Source organism: Macrobrachium nipponense, chromosome 40 (assembly GCF_015104395.2).
Source record: "Macrobrachium nipponense isolate FS-2020 chromosome 40, ASM1510439v2, whole genome shotgun sequence".
NCBI lineage: Eukaryota > Metazoa > Arthropoda > Malacostraca > Decapoda > Palaemonidae > Macrobrachium > Macrobrachium nipponense.
The window spans coordinates 49,299,481-49,317,249 of record NC_061101.1 but is presented as its reverse complement, the minus strand read 5'-3'; the positions used below and the strand labels follow the sequence as shown (position 1 = coordinate 49,317,249).

Genomic DNA, 17,769 nt, shown 5'->3' with positions numbered 1-17,769 from the left:
CGAGAGGACCACCAGCCGATATCGTTTGACGAATTCGGTGGGGTTTCGCAGACTGCTTAGAATTCTACGGAATTTCTAGCGCATTCAGAGTGTTCGAGTTTTTTACGATCTTCAAACACTTACGCGAGACCACGGCCCAAAGTGAGCGAGACGAGAATCCCCGATATGTTACACGATAATCGGGAACCTCGCCTATGCTCGAATTCCTGGAATTTCTAGCATGGTGAAGAAGACTGCTGCTGAAAGAAACTATCTCACAGTAGGCGACCAACCTGGAATAGAGGAGATCGGACGGGAATATCCAGTTTGGCTTGAACTATCGTCTTAGTATTCTGTTCACCATTGAAGCTTTCCTTCGAGGAAGACTTCTCCTTCACTCTCTTTAATAGAGAACGAAGGTGGTCGATCTCCAATCCTTATTTTGTTTTCTTGAAGGAAAGAATTTTGGATGGAGATCGTTGTTCAGAATCCTACAAATATACTACGTATATTAACCTCGCGACATGATTCTGCTAAGCAGTTGAATTGTCCGAGGGGTAGGCGCATATCCTAGTTATTCTACGGATTGCGACTTAGACGAGAAGTATTCTAATTGAACTGCAACTCGGGGTTGCCTGCAACCTCCCAGGAGTTTTCAGTTTCAATTTTATATACTTATGGTTTTGTCACGACAACACCATTTCAACTTTTATATTTACCGAAATTCGTTTCGCCTAAATATAATTGCCCGAGCATATCTTTTATGCTCGGTAGTTCTAGCCGAACGCATTCCTTCGTGGAATAATGGATTACCTGGCAACTCAGGATGACGAGTCAGCAGGCTCACCACTGCGTATTGAACTGCCTCATAGCAGCTCAGTATCAGCTGGGCCTCCGAGATTCACGGTCATGTATGTCTCTCTCTCCCCTGCTTGATTGACTACCGAACCGTATCTCTGCCTAACAATCATGGACTTAGGTCTCTGATTAACGGGGATTCTCGCAATAATGAAGGACCATCTACTGCGGTGACGCTAGATTCCATCGCCTTCGACATTGCGAGAATTTTCAACAGAGATATCTCTTGGACTCTTTCATCTTTCTGTTTACCGCACGGTAACAGAAGTCTGTACAAGTCTCCCGCTGCATCGCACTGCGATAATGCGAATGATTTTGCAGACATCTGAGTTTGTCTTCAAAATATCTCGTATTCGTAGGTGTACAATTGTTCATTGTTCAACCCGAATTACAAGATGTGTCAGAAGACATCGCCTACTCTCCGACCTGACAGCTCTACCTCCAAATGTTCAGCCCATGAGAAGCAGTTCTTCAGGCGGCTTTCACCTGTGTTTTCATTACCGAAGAACGCCCCGCTTTCATTGCAACTACGACTTCTCACCGGACAGCAATGAAATAGCGGTTAGCGTTTTCAGTCATTTGTAAGCACAGGTTATGAATCTTGAGATCCTTCTCTCGATTCATATGTGAAGACGTAGGTTGCATTCAATATCTACCTTCGTCTTCAACGGTACATAGTGTTGTTTCTCCTTAGCTGAGATTCAACAAACATGAGATGTTTTACCTTCAGGGGACCTCGGTCTCTAGAAGGCAATTGACTTTCGCCTGTTGGGTACATGCCTTAAGAGAATCATCACCTCGCTGTCCGGCATTGGTGACAAACAAATACATCATTTGTTTGGTCTCTCGGCATAACCCTTTAAAGGCGAAGGTCACGTGACTTACTAGGATGCTTTTGACAACTTGCCTCCTACCGAACGCAGTCAGTCGGCAGCTGTCAGAGCGCCCGAGTCAGTTACGAATTACGCTGTTGACTTAGTTCGGTTGTTACACAGCAACCATTACTTCGTTTTAATAGCTTGTCACAGTACCCATACCATTGACACCCACCATGGAGTGTCGGTGTCCTATCCACTACCGAGAACTTCGCTGCATGGCGATAGGAGGATGCGAGAGACTTCGTTGCTAACGGACAGACCAGTATGGGTACTGGACATCACCGAAGTAGAGAAGAGGGATAGGTCATGCGACTATTTCCTTCTTTTCCTCTGAGGAACTGCATGACTTCTCCTGCGAAGTCAGGCACCCAGGGGATGGGGATCCGTGACGCTCGATTTCGTACCGAACTTCGTAGCGAAGACTCAGAAACCTTCGGTCCCTGACGATTGGTTCGAGTCGTTCACAATCCCCTCCCTAAGGGACTTCACCGCCTTCGATGCGAAGGAGATGCTGCCTTGTCCACAAGAACTTCTCCTTGGCGCAGGTACTGAAGGCAGGGGTCTGGTCCAACCAGACCACATGCCCTTCCTTCTACCTTCGGGATATTGCCCACAGGTCCTTGGATCTTTTTCCTTGGGACCCGTGGTGGCTGCTCAACACGTTGTGTAGCGAACCCAGACCCTCGCAGGCTGAACAGCATCGAGTCCTGGTGTGACCGTAAGAATGGATGGTGAATGAGAGTGTGACTGGCTCCTCTTCCCATCTTTTTCTTCCCCTCTACCTGTGGTTAGAGGGACACGGTCGTCACCCTGCTGGATAAGGACAAGATGCAGGTGAGCTACTCAACAGAGCACCATCCTATCCCTTTCACTAGGGATAGGAGCGTATATCCACCACTTCCTCCAACAAGGGGGAGGAAGTGGATGCCAGCTTGAGACAACCCATACTTTATGTTGCCTCTTGCAAACAGGAACAAGTTCTTGCTTGCTGGTACGAAGAGATACGCTTGCCTCTCTCTTAGTACTCGGCCCAGAGGTCTGACCATTGATCCTGCGGTGCACACCCCGATCAATCGGACAGAGGCTTGGATCCCTCCCTCGCTCTTACGACCAGGGAGGCATTCCAGGGATGGACGAACACCAGTCTGTTCATCAAAAAGACTCAGATTCCTCCCACCAAGAATCAGTCTTCCTATTGTTAAAGGACCGAGGGTTTGTATTACGTATCGGAACAAATGACAATTTGTCGAAAATTGCATTTTTCCTAACTATACAAACCTGAGGTCCTTTAACATAAAGTCCCTCCTCATGCCACCCCTCACTCTGCGTATTTTGCATGGGCCAAAAGCAAAAGTGATTTGTTTACCTCCCAGTCGCCGCGCGACGATCGGACAAGCAGTTAACTACCGTTCTCCCCTTGTTCGAAGCTTACGACCGTTCCAGCTGCCGCTTAGCTACTTCCTATTGTTAAAGGACCTCAGGTTTGTATAGTTAGGAAAAATGCAATTTTCGACAAATTGTCATTTCAGGGCTAAAGAAGCTCAAGCAGCTTCTCAGATAGTTGGTTTACCATATTTTAATGCTGTATAGACTGTAAGAAGTATTTTGTAATCTGTTCTTGTTTTTGCTGGGAACCAATTTAGCCTAATTAGTGCTGAGGTTATTCTGTCACAGTAACGTAATCCTCTTATTAATCTGGTGGCTCTATTTTGTACTCCTTGCAGTTTTCTTACTACTTAGCTAGGGAGACCATAGTATATAACTTTGCGGTAGTCAAGCCTCAGAAGCATTTACTAGTTACAAATTGCTGTTTTCAGAGTATCTTCGTTTAAATATTTTCTAATAAATGCAGTGTTTCTAATATGATAGTTACAGGTTTTTACAATATGCAATAGTATATGGTTTCTCACCAACAATTTATTATCAATACATAAATGTTCCTAAGCTCCTCTGCTGTTACAGTGTTTATGGGTGACAAGCCAATAGTTATTCTTTTGAAGTGTTCATATTTGTGTGGTGCACTATTAGTTCCAGATAGCATACACTCAGTTTTGTCTTCATTGAGTTGTAGTTTCTTTGCCGACATCCAATATTTTTCTATATATATTTCATTATTGCATCAGTTTTACTATGGCATCTTCTACCATTTCAAGAGGAAAGTAGAACTAAGTAGCATCATCCCACAGTTTATATCTAACTTTGTGTTTGTTTAGTATTCTAGATAATTGAATGTGTAAATGCCAAATGGCAATGGACTCAGGATGCTGCCTTGGGAACTCCAGTAATTAGAACTTTTTGGTTTCACGTTTAATATAACCACTGTAACCTTCCTGTTTTCTAAGAATCTTTTGTACCATTTGAGTATATCATCTTCAATGCTTACTGCTGTCAGGTCTTTAAACAGCAGATAGTGGTCAACTGTGTCAAATGCTGCACTTGGGTTAAGCATAACCAGGATACCACATTTTCTACTTGCCATAATTTTTATATCATTTGTAATTGTTCACAATGTAGTTTCTGTTGAGTGTTTTTCTGTAAGCTGATTGATCATCTGGTATAATGTTGAGCTGTTTTAAGTGGTTACACATTTGTTCGTTAACTACCATTTCTATAAGTTTTGATAAGTGCGATAGGTTTGATATTGGCCTAAGAGCTAAGATTTTCTTTTATCACCTTTTCCTTAGCTGGCTTTATACAAGCAAGCTTTTCACTATTTGGAAAGGATGCCTAAGCTAAACTCATTTGGACAATATCAAATCCCACAACTGATTGAATTTTCTTGCCTCTTTTAAGTTGTTTGGGAAACAGGTCATTTTCACAGTCGTAGGTGTTTTTTACTTTTCTCATAGTTTTTTCAGTGTCATTCATGTTCAGTTCTTCAAACTTACTGAATTTGCTATTTCTCATTATGATCACTGGGAGGTCAGAAGGGACCTCCTTTTCTAAACACTGACAGATTCTTTCAATTTTTTCTTCAAAGTTCACAGAGTTATCAGCCATGTTCCTGTGGTCACTCGTTACATCAGGTAGAGCTTTTTTCTTTTTTGAGTCTTAATATTCAAGGTAAATTATCATGGGTTTTTTAGAATTTTTATCTTCTAAATATTTTATTGTAATATATTTTCTTGGTTTTCATGATTAAGTCATTGCACTGATTTCTTGCTACTCTATACCCTGGTCTGCAAGTCTTACTTTTCGCAACTACAGCAGAAAACATGTTGAGGCAGGGATTAGTCAGAGGAGTATGACCTATGTTTGATGCTGTTGGGGTATCTCCACAAGCAAGACTGCCATTGCTGTCTAAAGTGATGAGTTTCCTATTGGAAACAGCAGCAAAAGACAGCTTTACTGAGGGATGGAAGTGTTTGTCAGTACTCCAGCAAAACTGTCAATGAAGGAGAGGTGGTTGGGGGGAGACGTTGAGTACACACAACTGTCTCACTTGGTGTGAGCTCAGGATGTGCACCTGGGTGAGGGAGCACTGTCCAAGAGTGTGATTTGATTACCTACCCTCACATGTATATTCCCTTTAGAGAGGAGACTAGGTGACTGACCAAGATAAAGGAACCAAAAAAGATTCAGCAGTATCAGATGGATAGATAGAATAAAAAATTAAGGTCAAAGGCCAAGTGCTGGGGCCAATGTTATTCAGTGCTGAAATGGAAATTAACAGTAAAAAGGTTTGAAAGGCGTAATTGGAAGGAAATCCTCTCTTCCTCCTAGTTGAGCTCTTTTGCCCCTTCATCCTTCTGTTTGAAGAAAGGGAATAAAGAGTTCTCAGAAGCCCTTCCATAAGAAGTCCCATCAGACTTTGCTCATCTGTAGGCAAACATCTACCATAAGTATAGTTGACACTGGGTTCTGTGGGGCAATCTGGATGTTTACACGTTTCCTCCATTCAGTCTGATTTGCCAAGTGATTTAATAAGTATTGATGACTTTAGTTTCTTGACCCTATGGTCAAGGTGCCCAGAGAGATTCTGTGATTCACTCGCCTCAGTCAGCCACATTAGCTGAGGTACCATCAGATGGTAAAGGCCCTCATCTATTACATGTGGAGGTTATCCAGCTGTTCCAGCAAGAGAGGAGCTTTTCTTGCAGGAATATCAGCTGCTGTGTATTAGGGAAAGTGGGCCTCCACCTGTCGTTGGTTTTGTGGAAGGAAGGTTTCTCAAGTCGGCTATTCTTTAGATGATTGCAGTTTTCTTTGCCCACTTTTGTAGTGGCATGCTCCTCTCAGTCCTTGTGGTGAATGGATATTGCTGTGCTTCAAGCCAGGTCTTCTGAATAAAGGGCATGGAACTTGACAAGAGGTTAAAGTTTCTCAGTTTTCTTTTAGTGGAACTTTTGATGGTTCTCCTTGTGCTTGCAATGAGTCTCACTGATATAAGAACAACCTTTGTTGTAGGCCAGAGTGTTGGCATCTTTAATATTACTGGCAGGTACAAAAATGAGGTAAAGAAGAGCACCCTTTTTATCTGGCTTTGTGGAATGATCAAATGGGGTTATTGGTCATCATACAAGGAAGATCATTCAGTCTGAGTTGAGAGCTAACAAAGTCTGAGTAGTTGCCCAATCCCTTGACTTTCAGAGGAATTTCTTGGTTACTTGGATTATAAGCATTGCTTTATTACCTTTACGTCATTTTACATTAGGGATGTCCTTCGCAGGTCTTTTCTTATGTCCATGGGACCCTGTGGTGGCTGCTCACAGGTTATATATTCACCCAGGTACCTCCAAAACAGGAAAGTACCTTGCTTAAGGTACTATATAAGGCTGGAAGTAGAATGGAGTGTGACTGATTTATCTTCTTTCTCCCTGTCATCTCTAACTCTGCAAGACAGCAGTCAGGCCATTTGCTGGAATGGGCCTCATGTAGGCAAGCTTTAAAATTAAACATTGTGTCTTAGAGCTTTGGGTCATAAGGTACAACATTGTGTCTTAAAGCTTTGGATCATAAGGTACAACTCCCCTGACTTAAGAAATTAGCTAACTTCCTGACATGTGCTTACTTTCTGTTTGGTTAGCACATGATTCTGAATTTAGTGAGAAGTCCAGATATGTCTCACTCTGGGTCAGGGCTGTATCAACTGTGCCTCCCAATGCTAGGTTGTATAGAAGGTTACAGGAGTCAGTGGTCATCTGGTCATTCTCATGACCAGGAACATAAAATTACTTGCTGTCAGATGTAAGGTTATCCTTCCACTTAGTGTGAGTCTCCTGTGTAAATGGTAGTGGGCTGTATCTCTGGAGGAACAAAGCACAAACTTCCAAAGTAATTTGAATTTTTCCTAGGTGTACAAACGAGATCCTTCTATCATAATCTTATCCTAACGACCCCACTTAATCCCTGAGAGTGTGAAAATAAGTCCTGGCTTATAACAGGTGAATGGGAGATCCCCCCCCCAACCTCTTACCCACATACTGCCAGTTAAACACCTTGTTACCAAATTTTGATAACCATTTCTAGATCAAGCTGTAAATGGTCTGTTTTTGTATTAGTAGGAAATATACAAATTAATTTTTAAAATTTTTTATTTTCAAGGCTTCTGTGATGTAAAAGAGCCCAGTTGTAGTGTCTTGTCTGACTTTTTGAGGTATTGAATTATTTTATTTGATAAGACTACTATCAGAAAAGTAATCTATCTTTGGGTACAAACCTCTCAAGATTAATAACGGAACACTCTTTATCAAAGAAGACTTTGCCTCAGTGGCTCAAGTGGATATCAGTAATCAGTTGATGAGAATCCTCAAATTTACCGATACTCTATCTTGTATCTCAAGGGGCCCGTCTTTTCATCTTCGAGCTTTGACTCCAGTAGGTTGTCTTATAAATCTTCTTTACCTTATTTGATATGTTTTAATATTGAAAAATTCATTGTTTAATTTTTTATTTATTAGCCACAATAGAAGACCATGAGGTGATTTAAGTTTGATTTGAATTTATAAGTTTGCTTCTTAAGTTTCATTTACAATTTAATGGGAATTTTTGGTACTATATGCATGTCATTGTTTTCTTTAAGCATTTTTTGTATGCGCACAAAGTAATTATGTAACTTCAGTATATACTTAGTAAAATCTATTTTTAAGGGAATTCTTGTACATACTGATCTGAACAGTTTCACAGCTGATCTTGATCTGCAATGATTACTGTACTATGGAGATATAGGTATGCCTTAGGGTTATGTACGATGATTATTAAACATCAACAGTTAATGAAAGGTGTTGTGACAGCTTCCCTGATGTTAAGTTTTTTTTGTTTCATCATCATTATGTAAATAATGTACAGACTTCCTTTACAGGACTTGCCCAGTGTGCTGAGCTCTGCTGGCAGCTGCGAGGTAAGGCAGACAAGCGTCAGGTTCCTAATGCAAAAGTAGCCCTTCAGCATAACGTTGGACTTGGAGGAGCAGTTGTAGTAACTCTTTACAAAATGGGCTTCCGAGGCAATGAAAGAAGGTAATTGTGAATGTCTTTCTATTTTTGAATTCAAGTTGTACATGTATATAGTATTGCTGTTTGTTGGGAATATTATTTTTATTACATTGAAATATTGACAGCTGTTTGTACATTGATGAAAATATTAATTCCTTTCTTGTGTAGCATTGTGGCAGCAGCAACAGCAGCCGGAGGGGAATTCCAAAGTACCCAGATCTTTGATGCCATAAAAGCAGCATTAGATGCAGATGGAGCTAATCTTGTCAAGAAGGTTAGTATTATATTTAACAAGTGTGAAACAAAAGCTACCAAGTAATTACATAGCTATTAGTTTCATTGATTTGCAGCAGTTTAGATTCAAATTTTGTGGTAGCGACACCGTTGTTCTGTGTAGGTGACCAGTCTCTCCCCCTAGTGAGATGGTTAGGAACAACTCTGAGGTGGTGTAGTTTTGGATTTTATCCTTATTTACGTAAAGTGGAAATGCGTATTCTGGAGAAGAAAGATATGTTTTGTTGTATGTGTTTAGTTGTGAAAAGCATTGTTTGGTTGTTTCATGTGTTAGATTGTCAATACATATACATGTAATAGTGCTTAAGTATAGGTCGTGGTTGTTTGTTGGTTCGGTTGTTAGTTAACGTTTTGGTATTGGTCAACTACAGCCGTGAAGTGAGTCATGTTACAGCTCTGATGCAGTGTAGCTGTATCCAGGAATGACTCAGGAGATTCAGCCATAGTTGTCAGTTCCTTCAAATTCACTCAAGTATTCCCTTTCATCTAAAGTTTCATTTAGGGAAATTTCTTTAGGAGATATGCATATCTAAATGTAAGGAGAATTTCTTGGAGTGTCCTTTGGATGAGGGTTACGAAGTAAAGATTGTGCTCATGCCAATCTTAATCAGGTTAAGAAAATTGAATGCGTTGAACTAATAGTAAGTCTGTACCATTTATATATTAATTAATATACAAAATGCAATGCAGTGTTTTAAGTGGAACTTGGAATGTTAGTAAAGTTACCTGGGTGTCGTAGACTAAAATTCAGGCTACTATTAGGTTAGCACATTTCAAACCGTTTAGACTGTATGATCACTTGATTTTAAATGCTATACTTATTCTGAACGTGTCGAAATAAAATCCTTCGGTCACCATCTGTAGGATAATTTCCATGAAATGTTGTAGTCCAGTTTGTTCCAAGAAATAGCAACTGCATAAAAAGCATCCTTAACACTGAACTCTTTCAGGAAGTATGGGCTCCTATGTCTCTGTTCACTCTAACAAGCATAGAGTTCATAAAATGGTATTTATAGTACTTAGTCTGCATTCAGCATAAAATTCCTAGATCACAAGGCTGTAAAACAGATGTTACCTTTAGAGGTTGAGAGTAATCAGACAGCAAGTTAAACATTAACCTTCTTGCGCACAGGCCAAAAATATAAGGGTGGAAGGTACACGACTTTTCCCCCTGGCCAAAAAGAACACACGCATGGAAAAGTTTTTGGTAAAATTCGGTATGTCCGAACTATAACTGATGTATGCTTCTGGTTAGTGTTATTATGTTGGCAAATGATTGAATTATTTCCTAAAGCAATCAGAACATCTTTACGAGGCTTAGAAATAATAAAATCGATGTGGTGAACGTGAAATTTTTAAGAAAAATCGTATATATTTTTTGGAAATCATGAAAAATATAATAATTAGGTTTGGGCAGTTTGTTTTATACCTAAATTCTGTAGAAATGTTTGATCTTTCACGTGGAAGCAATAATTTTGCTATAAGTGTGTTTGCTAATGAGCTGTAATTGATTAAAAAATGTTAATTTTTTATGGAGTGCAATTTTTAGATTTTCCAACCTACTTATATTGAGGTTTTGTATCGTAGCTAAGTAAGCTAGCGGCATCAGGTTTGCGTTTTCTTCGAGATTCATCATATGTCAACCCAATGGCGTCAACTACATTTTCTATGATTGACGCATTTTTTTGTGAATTTTCCCTGAAAATAACTAACATATGACGCACCCAGCGCGTCATCTGTGCACTTACAAAAAAAAATTTATTGACACTATGCGTCATCAGATCATGAGAGGGTTAAATAATTGTGATGAAGTACTATGTATAGGTATAGTAGATAAAATTAGTGGAACTTTGCAGTTGCACAAATGGAATAATAGTTAAGAGAAGTTTGACCGCATAATGGAACATAGGAAAAGAAGTTGGACAGCATAATGGAAATAGGAACCAAGAAGTTTTAAGGCCAGAAAAGTGGATGTTGTTAACAGTTGAAGGGACGCTCCTTTATGAGAAACTTTGCTGTTCTGAATTATAGTATAAATAATTCAGCTAATGATTTTTTACACTTATCAACCTTTATGGCATAAATTCTAAACCTTGTATTTATGAAGCAAATATATAGTATATAGCAAAGTAACATATAAATGTTAAACTATTTTGTATAGTCACACAATTTATTTTATTACACAAATGTAATGCATGAGAATCCAAATTTTTAAAATTTTTTGATGTTTAACCTAATGTGAAAAGTAAATATTTTTGGTCAATTTAAAATCATCCATTGCCCCATTACCAGGTGAAAGGTGTCTTTTGCTTCCATGTGAAGGGTGGCCCAAATGGTAGCGAGGCCAAATGGATTGTTGATGCTAAAAATGGTAACGGATCTGTAGAAAAGGATGGAGCAGGTTAGTAATTATTGTATTTTAAATCTTTTATTAGTATTATTATATTGCTGCTCATATGTGAACAAACCTTAGGTCTTAACAATAGGATAATTTTGTAGCGCCTAGCTGGATCCGGCTAAAAATCGGAGATGAAAAAGCAAGGAATCTTGTGAGATCTGGCAATGTGTGTGTATATCGGGTGAAAACCGGTCAAAGACTGCGCACCCACACTACTGCGTTCAGTCATTTTCTTAGCCGTCTGGGTGAGAGTCGCGGTCGCCCTCTCTCAGCCTTTTACCCAGTTCTTTGCCCGTTTTCGCCATTTTGATTGTCTGTTTGTGTGCTTGTGTTACGGCTTCCTCTGCTTCTTCTCAGCCTCGCCAGCGTATGTGCCCGGGAACTAGAGGTTTCCCATTTTTTTGTTTCCTGGCTTCAGCTGCAGACCCACACTCCACATGCAGAAGGTGTCATGCTAATATTTGTACCATAATGAATCCCTGCCTGGAATGTCATGCGTGGCCTAGAGTGCAGTGGAAATTATTTTGAAGTAAGAGGGAGCATCATAAGAGTTTGACCCTTCCTTCATGGGAAGGGTTTTCATCGCCTCCCCCCAATGCTTTTGTCTTTGTCCGCAGTCACACCCCATGATGATAGAGTTGTTGTGCCTGTGTCTCCTTCCATCAATTTGTCATTGGAAGTATCGGGAGGCCCTCAGGCTTGATTTAATGTGTAATGTCGCCCCCTCTTCCTCAGGAATCAATTTGCTTCCCGTGAGGGAGGAGGTTATTTCATCAGTTTCTTATATTTCAGGTTCGGAGGCGTCCAAAATGGCAGCGCCCTGGTCGTTGCTTGGGCTACGGTGTTCACCCTACTTGGAGGGTTTGCCGATGCATTTCATGGATGCTCGCCTCCCCCCCTCAGGCCCCCCCAGCTCTCCCAGCTCTCCCTCCTCCCCCTGGCCTATGTTGGTGCCCATGGTCAGCCATTTTGTCTTGCTCAGCCAGTGACACCTGTCGCTAGCTTGGGTCAGGGAGAGGCCATGACATCTCTCTCAGCGCCGCTGGTGACGTCACTCCCAGTACCATCTCTCCCTGTTCCGTTGGTGACGTCACTTCTATAGATGATATCACTCTTAGTTCCCTCAGTGTTGTCTCTCCCTGTTACATCGGTGGTGTTGGTTGGGGCTGCTGTGCTGCCTCGCTCCTCTGTCTTTTCATCGTTTGCTCCCGTGACATCATCGCTGGCATCCAAGATATATCCTCTTCCTTCTGTGTCGTCTGCGTCCTCTTTTGCGGATCCATCTGAGGCTTTATGTCAAGCAGTTCTTAAGAGATTGGACTGTTTTGGAAGATAGGTTTGCTGCCTTGTTGGCTGAGAAGGCTGTGAGCAAGCGTGTTGCGTCACCTCCTCCCCCTCCTACCAAGAGGATGTGTAAGGAATCAGTGCTGTCATCCCCTCCATCCCTCCCATCTCCGCTGCGTCGGCATATCAAATGTTGGAGGGGTAAGGACTTTGCCTTTTCTTTGTCGACGAGTGAGGAGCGTTCCCATGTTCCCGAGTATGTTAGTGTTTCGTTCCTTGTGCAGTCCGCTGTGGCTGCATCGTCCTCTTCTTAGAGTCACGAGTGTGGTGCAACTTCACACATACGTGTGCATGTTCATCATCGTAAGGATCTTATGGCGTCTGTGAAAAGATCAAAAGTTATGTATGCGGAAGTAGTGCAGCTGGAGTGTTCGCCTCCCCCTCCCATTCGGGGTTTGACTCCGAAGAATTCTCATTCTACGTCGAGGATTTCTCATTCTACGTCAAGAGTTCGAGATGCTTCTCTGTCACACGTATGTGTGTCTGCTCCACAAGGATGAGTACGTGGATACGTACGCGAGTCATCTATTGCAAGTGTTCGTAGTGATGTTCCTAGTGTTGTGGTTGGTTCATCGTAGGAGTTGGCGCTTGGCTCCGGTCTGGACAGGTCTGCTGCTGGTGCTTCAGGTTCTTTGGATGCTGGGTCTACAGTTGGTTTGCACGAGTAAGGCATGTTGGACAAGCCTGCATCATCTTCTCGTCGTCGGTCTCCATTGCCGGGAGCAGGAAGAAGGATACATGCAAGAGTTTTTGTCTTCCTTTACCAAAGTTGCTGATCTCATTCAGGGTTTCAACAATTTGGAGAGTAGGACTCAGGCTTGGTCATCTCAAGAGGCATAGGAAGTATTATGCTACGAACTGTCTGCTTGTTTCCTCGTCATCTTAACCTTGTCTCAAGCCAGGATTGACTTTTGAGCAGGTGAGGTTGGTGACACCATCCTTGTCTCCGTAGGATGCCTTGGCATTGGAGTCTATGGCAGCCTCCATGTTCCAGACTGTGTCATGGTTGGACTTGTGGTTGACGGTCATTGCCAAGATTGCGTCTGACAGGTCCCCAAAAGGGATGGTGAGTGCTTCTTCTCATGCCAGTTTGTTGCAGTCTGGGGGCAAGGTGTTCTAGTATCTCGCACATCTTAGTGTCATTTTGTGGGCTAACCTTCTCCTGATCAGAAGGGACGCATCATTATCCAGGATAGCAAGACCGATTGACCCTGAGTCCTTGTTGGCACTCAGGAGTGGGGATCTTTTAGAATCTCAGTTCCTGTTTCCTCGGACTGAGCTGGAGGACGCGATAGACCAGACTGTGTCCAAGTTGGAGTCTCGTTCCCGGAGACATCCCGCCCCTCCTCCTCCTGTTCAGCAGCAAGCATGGAGATCGTTGCCTGGTAAGCCATCTAGGAGTTCATTTTCGTGGGGCCCTCCCATTCGTCTCAGTCTAAGTCAGAGGACCAACGTCCCTTTCGGTTCCACTCTTACAGGCCAAGGAGGGGCTCCAGGGACAGAAATATGGGGGGTCGTCGATAGATTGGGCACCTTTCCCTCTCCTTTGCCACAGGTGGGGGGTTGCCTGGCGGGCCAGTGGGCTTAGTGGTAGAGTTATGGAGCGGAAAGGTTGGTATTTACACGTTCTTCGGATGGGGTATCTACTACCGTTTGACTTCTCTCCCCCGCTCTTGGACAAACCTCTGCTCAGGTGAGAGTATCCCCCAGATTCTCCGAAGTTCTTAGCTCTCCGGGAGGAAGTGCAGAAAATGCTGGACAAAGGTGAAATAGAGGAAGTGGTGCATCCGTCTCCGGGGTTTTACAGTCACATCTTCTTGGTGCACAAGGCGTCAGAGGGATGGAGACCTGTGATTGACCTATTCACCTTGAATCATTTCGTCAGGAAGATGAGGTTCAAGAAGGAGACCCTACAATCACCGTTGGCAGCTGTGAGGGAAAACGACTTCATGCTGTCGATAGATCTAAAGGATCCATACTTCCAGATCCCTGGAGACCCCACAGTCAGTGTTGGCAGCTGTGAGGGAAAATAACTTCATGCTGTTGATAGATCTAAAGGATGCGTACTTCCAGATCCCTATTCATCTGTCGTTCAGGAAGTGCCTTAGCTTCTCTCTCGGAGACAAGGTCTTCGAATCAAAGTCCTGTGCTTCGGGTTGACCACGGCTCCTAATATGTTCACAAGAGTCTCCTTTCTCGTCTCAACTTGGGCTCATGCTCAAGGGATCTCTTTGCTGAGATACCTCGACGACTGGTTGGTCTTAGTGGGTTCCAGAGAGAAGCTGCTTCTGTTTTGTTTGGAACTCGGCGTCTTGGTGAACCTAGAGAAGTCAAATCTCGTACCCAGTCAAAGGATTCTCTATTTAGGCATGGTCATTGATACAGCAGTCTTGAGTGTTTTCCCGTCAGATCAGAAGTTGGAGAAGTTGCTAGTAGTGGTGCGCGACGTCCTGTTGCAACCAGATCAGTCAGCTCATCCGTGGCAGATTCTTCTGGGAATTTTGTCTTCTCTGGAGAAGCTGGTCCCTCATGGGCGACTTCATCTTCGGTCTCTGCAATTGAGACTGAGGGACTGCTGGTCTCTGGTGGGGGACTGACCCCTGATAAGGGTACCTCTGTCTCTAGAAGTGAGAGATCTTCGTTGGTGATTGGAAGACCAGAATCTCATGAAGGGTGTTCCTCTGCGTTCTTTTCCGCTGGGCTTCCTTCTGTTTTCAGATGCCTCCCTCACAGGTTGGGGCTCTCATTTAGGCGGCCTGATTAGTACCAAGCCAGGACCTTCACAAAGCTGAAACAGCTTTTTGGGTGGGAGGTGTAAGTGAACTTTTCTTACTACCGAAGCCATCACTAACCAGTCACCTATGTATCTGCATGATACCAAACTGATGTGCTTACATTGTAACTGGAGTATGTACCCTGTATTATCTTCTTGTGGATTGGTATTTAAAAGTCAACATCTTTCAGAACTGTGATGTTAATTCTCTACTCCAAAGCCACGATCTCTAGAAAGGGGGCTAAAGGTATAATAGCAGGGATGTGGTCAGTGATGGTTCTTAAACCCCAGCACTATCACATCAGGAACCACAAATGAGTGACTATAGGATGTTGCTTTCTCTGTTGCACCTTTGCACATCACGACTCCTCCAATGTGCTGACTTTGGATTTGAAATCTGTGCGCCTTGAGAGCAGGATCTAGATAACATTGGTTGGTTGTATGCCAGCAGGTACATTGTCATGTGGATGAACACATACATATATGCTATTCCCAGAGGTAACCAAGTGCCTTGGCAAGTCAAGTTGGAGCAGTTGGCAAGCCTGTATCGAGCATTGCTCTTCTTTTTGAGTGGGTATCCAGCCCTAACAAATGGAACACGTTAACTTTGGGAAACCTGAAACATACTTTCACCCTGAAAACACACATAAATGCAGTTTTTTCCTTAAGTTTTAACATATATAAATCAACCACTGAGCTTACCTGGTAAACTCACATGCACAAGTGCTGTGACCTGAAAATAAATAACATCCAACAGATCTGCAAATGGCAGTCAGTTCTGCAGAAACAGTAATTCTACAAAGAAAAACATTAATAAAACAAGTGCACACTCATTCATAAGATTAGTAAGTATAATTGACCATTAAGAAATACATAAAGGGTACACATATGTAAAATGAAATGGTTAAAAAAGGGATTTTGACGTAGGAAAAATCTATTTCTGGGCGAGGAAGCCGTGTATATAAAATAAAACTGACAAGTGATACCTACAATCAAAATTAAAACCCTGAACTCTGACCAGTGGTGGTGTAATAAAAGGAAAAAGGTTTTGTTTATACTGTATTAGATAAAGTTTTGTATATAAGTACCATATTAGATAATAGTAGTCATGGTAACGTGAATATTGTCAGCACAAAGCATGAGTTAGCTACTAGGGAGTTTAGGGGAAGCATATGTGCATGCTCAAATCTACAGAGATGGGCAGGTCTCTCTGTTTTCTATGTTGGAATGAGGTGTTTGGGTCTTTTGTCAATTTACGAAAACATTATGTTGTGGTTTGAGTTTTACCAGATCAGTGACCTAATTTTTTTTTTCTCCACAGCTAAACCTGATGTAACCATAACAATGACTGACAAGGATTTAGTCGACCTGATGACAGGTGCTCTTAACCCACAAAAGGCATTCTTCCAAGGAAAACTGAAAATCAAAGGAAATATGGGATTGGCAATGAAACTTCAAGAGTTCCAGAAGAGTGGAGACGTACCAAAGGCCAAACTTTAATAGCAATTTTTGTAGGAAAAAAAGGGGGATCTTTTGCAGTTTGATTTTTAAATTAAATTGAAATTTAGATTTGCTCTTCTTTTTGCTGTAGAATTTGTAACAGTTTTAATTATGGAAAAGCACAAACTAAATAATTATATATTTTTGTTGGGTCACTTTTCTAGTTGAAAAATTGCTTGACCCTTATGTTATTGAACTCTGAATGTTGTAAATGGAAAAAAAAAAGGAAAAATTGAAAGAACTTGTATGCTTATAACAATGTAAGTGCAAGTAAAAAAAAGTAAATGGCCTTTTGGCTTGCCTACAATTACTATATACTCAAATATGTCATCTTACTTCAAGCAGATAGCTTACATTTTAAGTCTTCACTAAATATTTTGATGACCATATAATAGCAAAGAAGCAGGCCTTTTATTAATTTAAAGTATACATTTGTGTACACAAATTTTTAAAAGGGAAGTTTACATTATGAAGTAAGTGTTATAAAATAGTCGAGTGACATAAAAATCGGCAAGCACAGGTATTTCATGAATTTTTAGCCAGGAATGGCTAATGTATTTGTATGTATGGATTTTTTTTGTGGGATTTATGGCAGTAGCCAAAGTTTGGGGACCGTATTATATTGCATTATTAAGCAATGCAAACAATGCAATGAAGCAAATGTCAGCCATAAGGGATTTTCATCTCATGGCATAGAATGAATGTGTATAAATAATATATTTTCTTAATGGTGCTAGTGAAAAAAATAAACTACTATTACATTAGAAGTTCCCTCCTCTGTTAGTTTCATGTATGTAAATTTTAATGTCTATGGCCAATTTGTTTTTATTAAACACTACTTTTACTACATGTCTTACATATTTCCTAATTACTACAAAGCATCGTGTTCTGAATGAAAAGGGTAAATTGTTTAGTAGTAGCTCCTTTTGACAATTATTTACTATAAGGCCTGTGCCATCCTTACTCAACCACACTAGATGCAGTAATGAAAAAAGTCCTAGATTTTGCATAATGAGAAACTCATTGGTAACCAGTAGTTTAATCAAACTTTTGGTTACAGGTTCATTAACTGGATTTATTTTACCCTTTCAATTTGCCTTTGTGATTAATGATAACATGTAAAGTTTTACAGTAAATTGTATTTTCTTTGAAACATTTCGCGCATGATAGGAGTTGCTTGTCAAAGCAAACTGGTCGCATTTGAAACTTGTTAGCAGTGAATGAATGAATGGGATTACTTGGCATCATAATTTCACAGGTAATTTTTATGCTGTCCAACTTTTAATTACAAAATTAAAAACAATAAATGTA

The 17,769-nt window shown here is 41.3% G+C and overlaps 1 protein-coding gene across 1 annotated transcript in view; it reads left to right on the top strand.

The window, feature by feature from the left end:
- The window catches only part of LOC135212140 (sterol carrier protein 2-like), a 51,011-nt gene extending 33,242 nt beyond the window's left edge, over positions 1 to 17,769 (top strand). The window contains exons 8-11 of the mRNA XM_064245549.1: positions 8,017 to 8,173; positions 8,318 to 8,423; positions 10,736 to 10,844; positions 16,280 to 17,769. Of these exons, the coding sequence (XP_064101619.1) occupies positions 8,017 to 8,173; positions 8,318 to 8,423; positions 10,736 to 10,844; positions 16,280 to 16,458 (551 nt within the window). The 3' untranslated portion in view covers positions 16,459 to 17,769. The remainder of the gene's footprint in view (positions 1 to 8,016; positions 8,174 to 8,317; positions 8,424 to 10,735; positions 10,845 to 16,279) is intronic.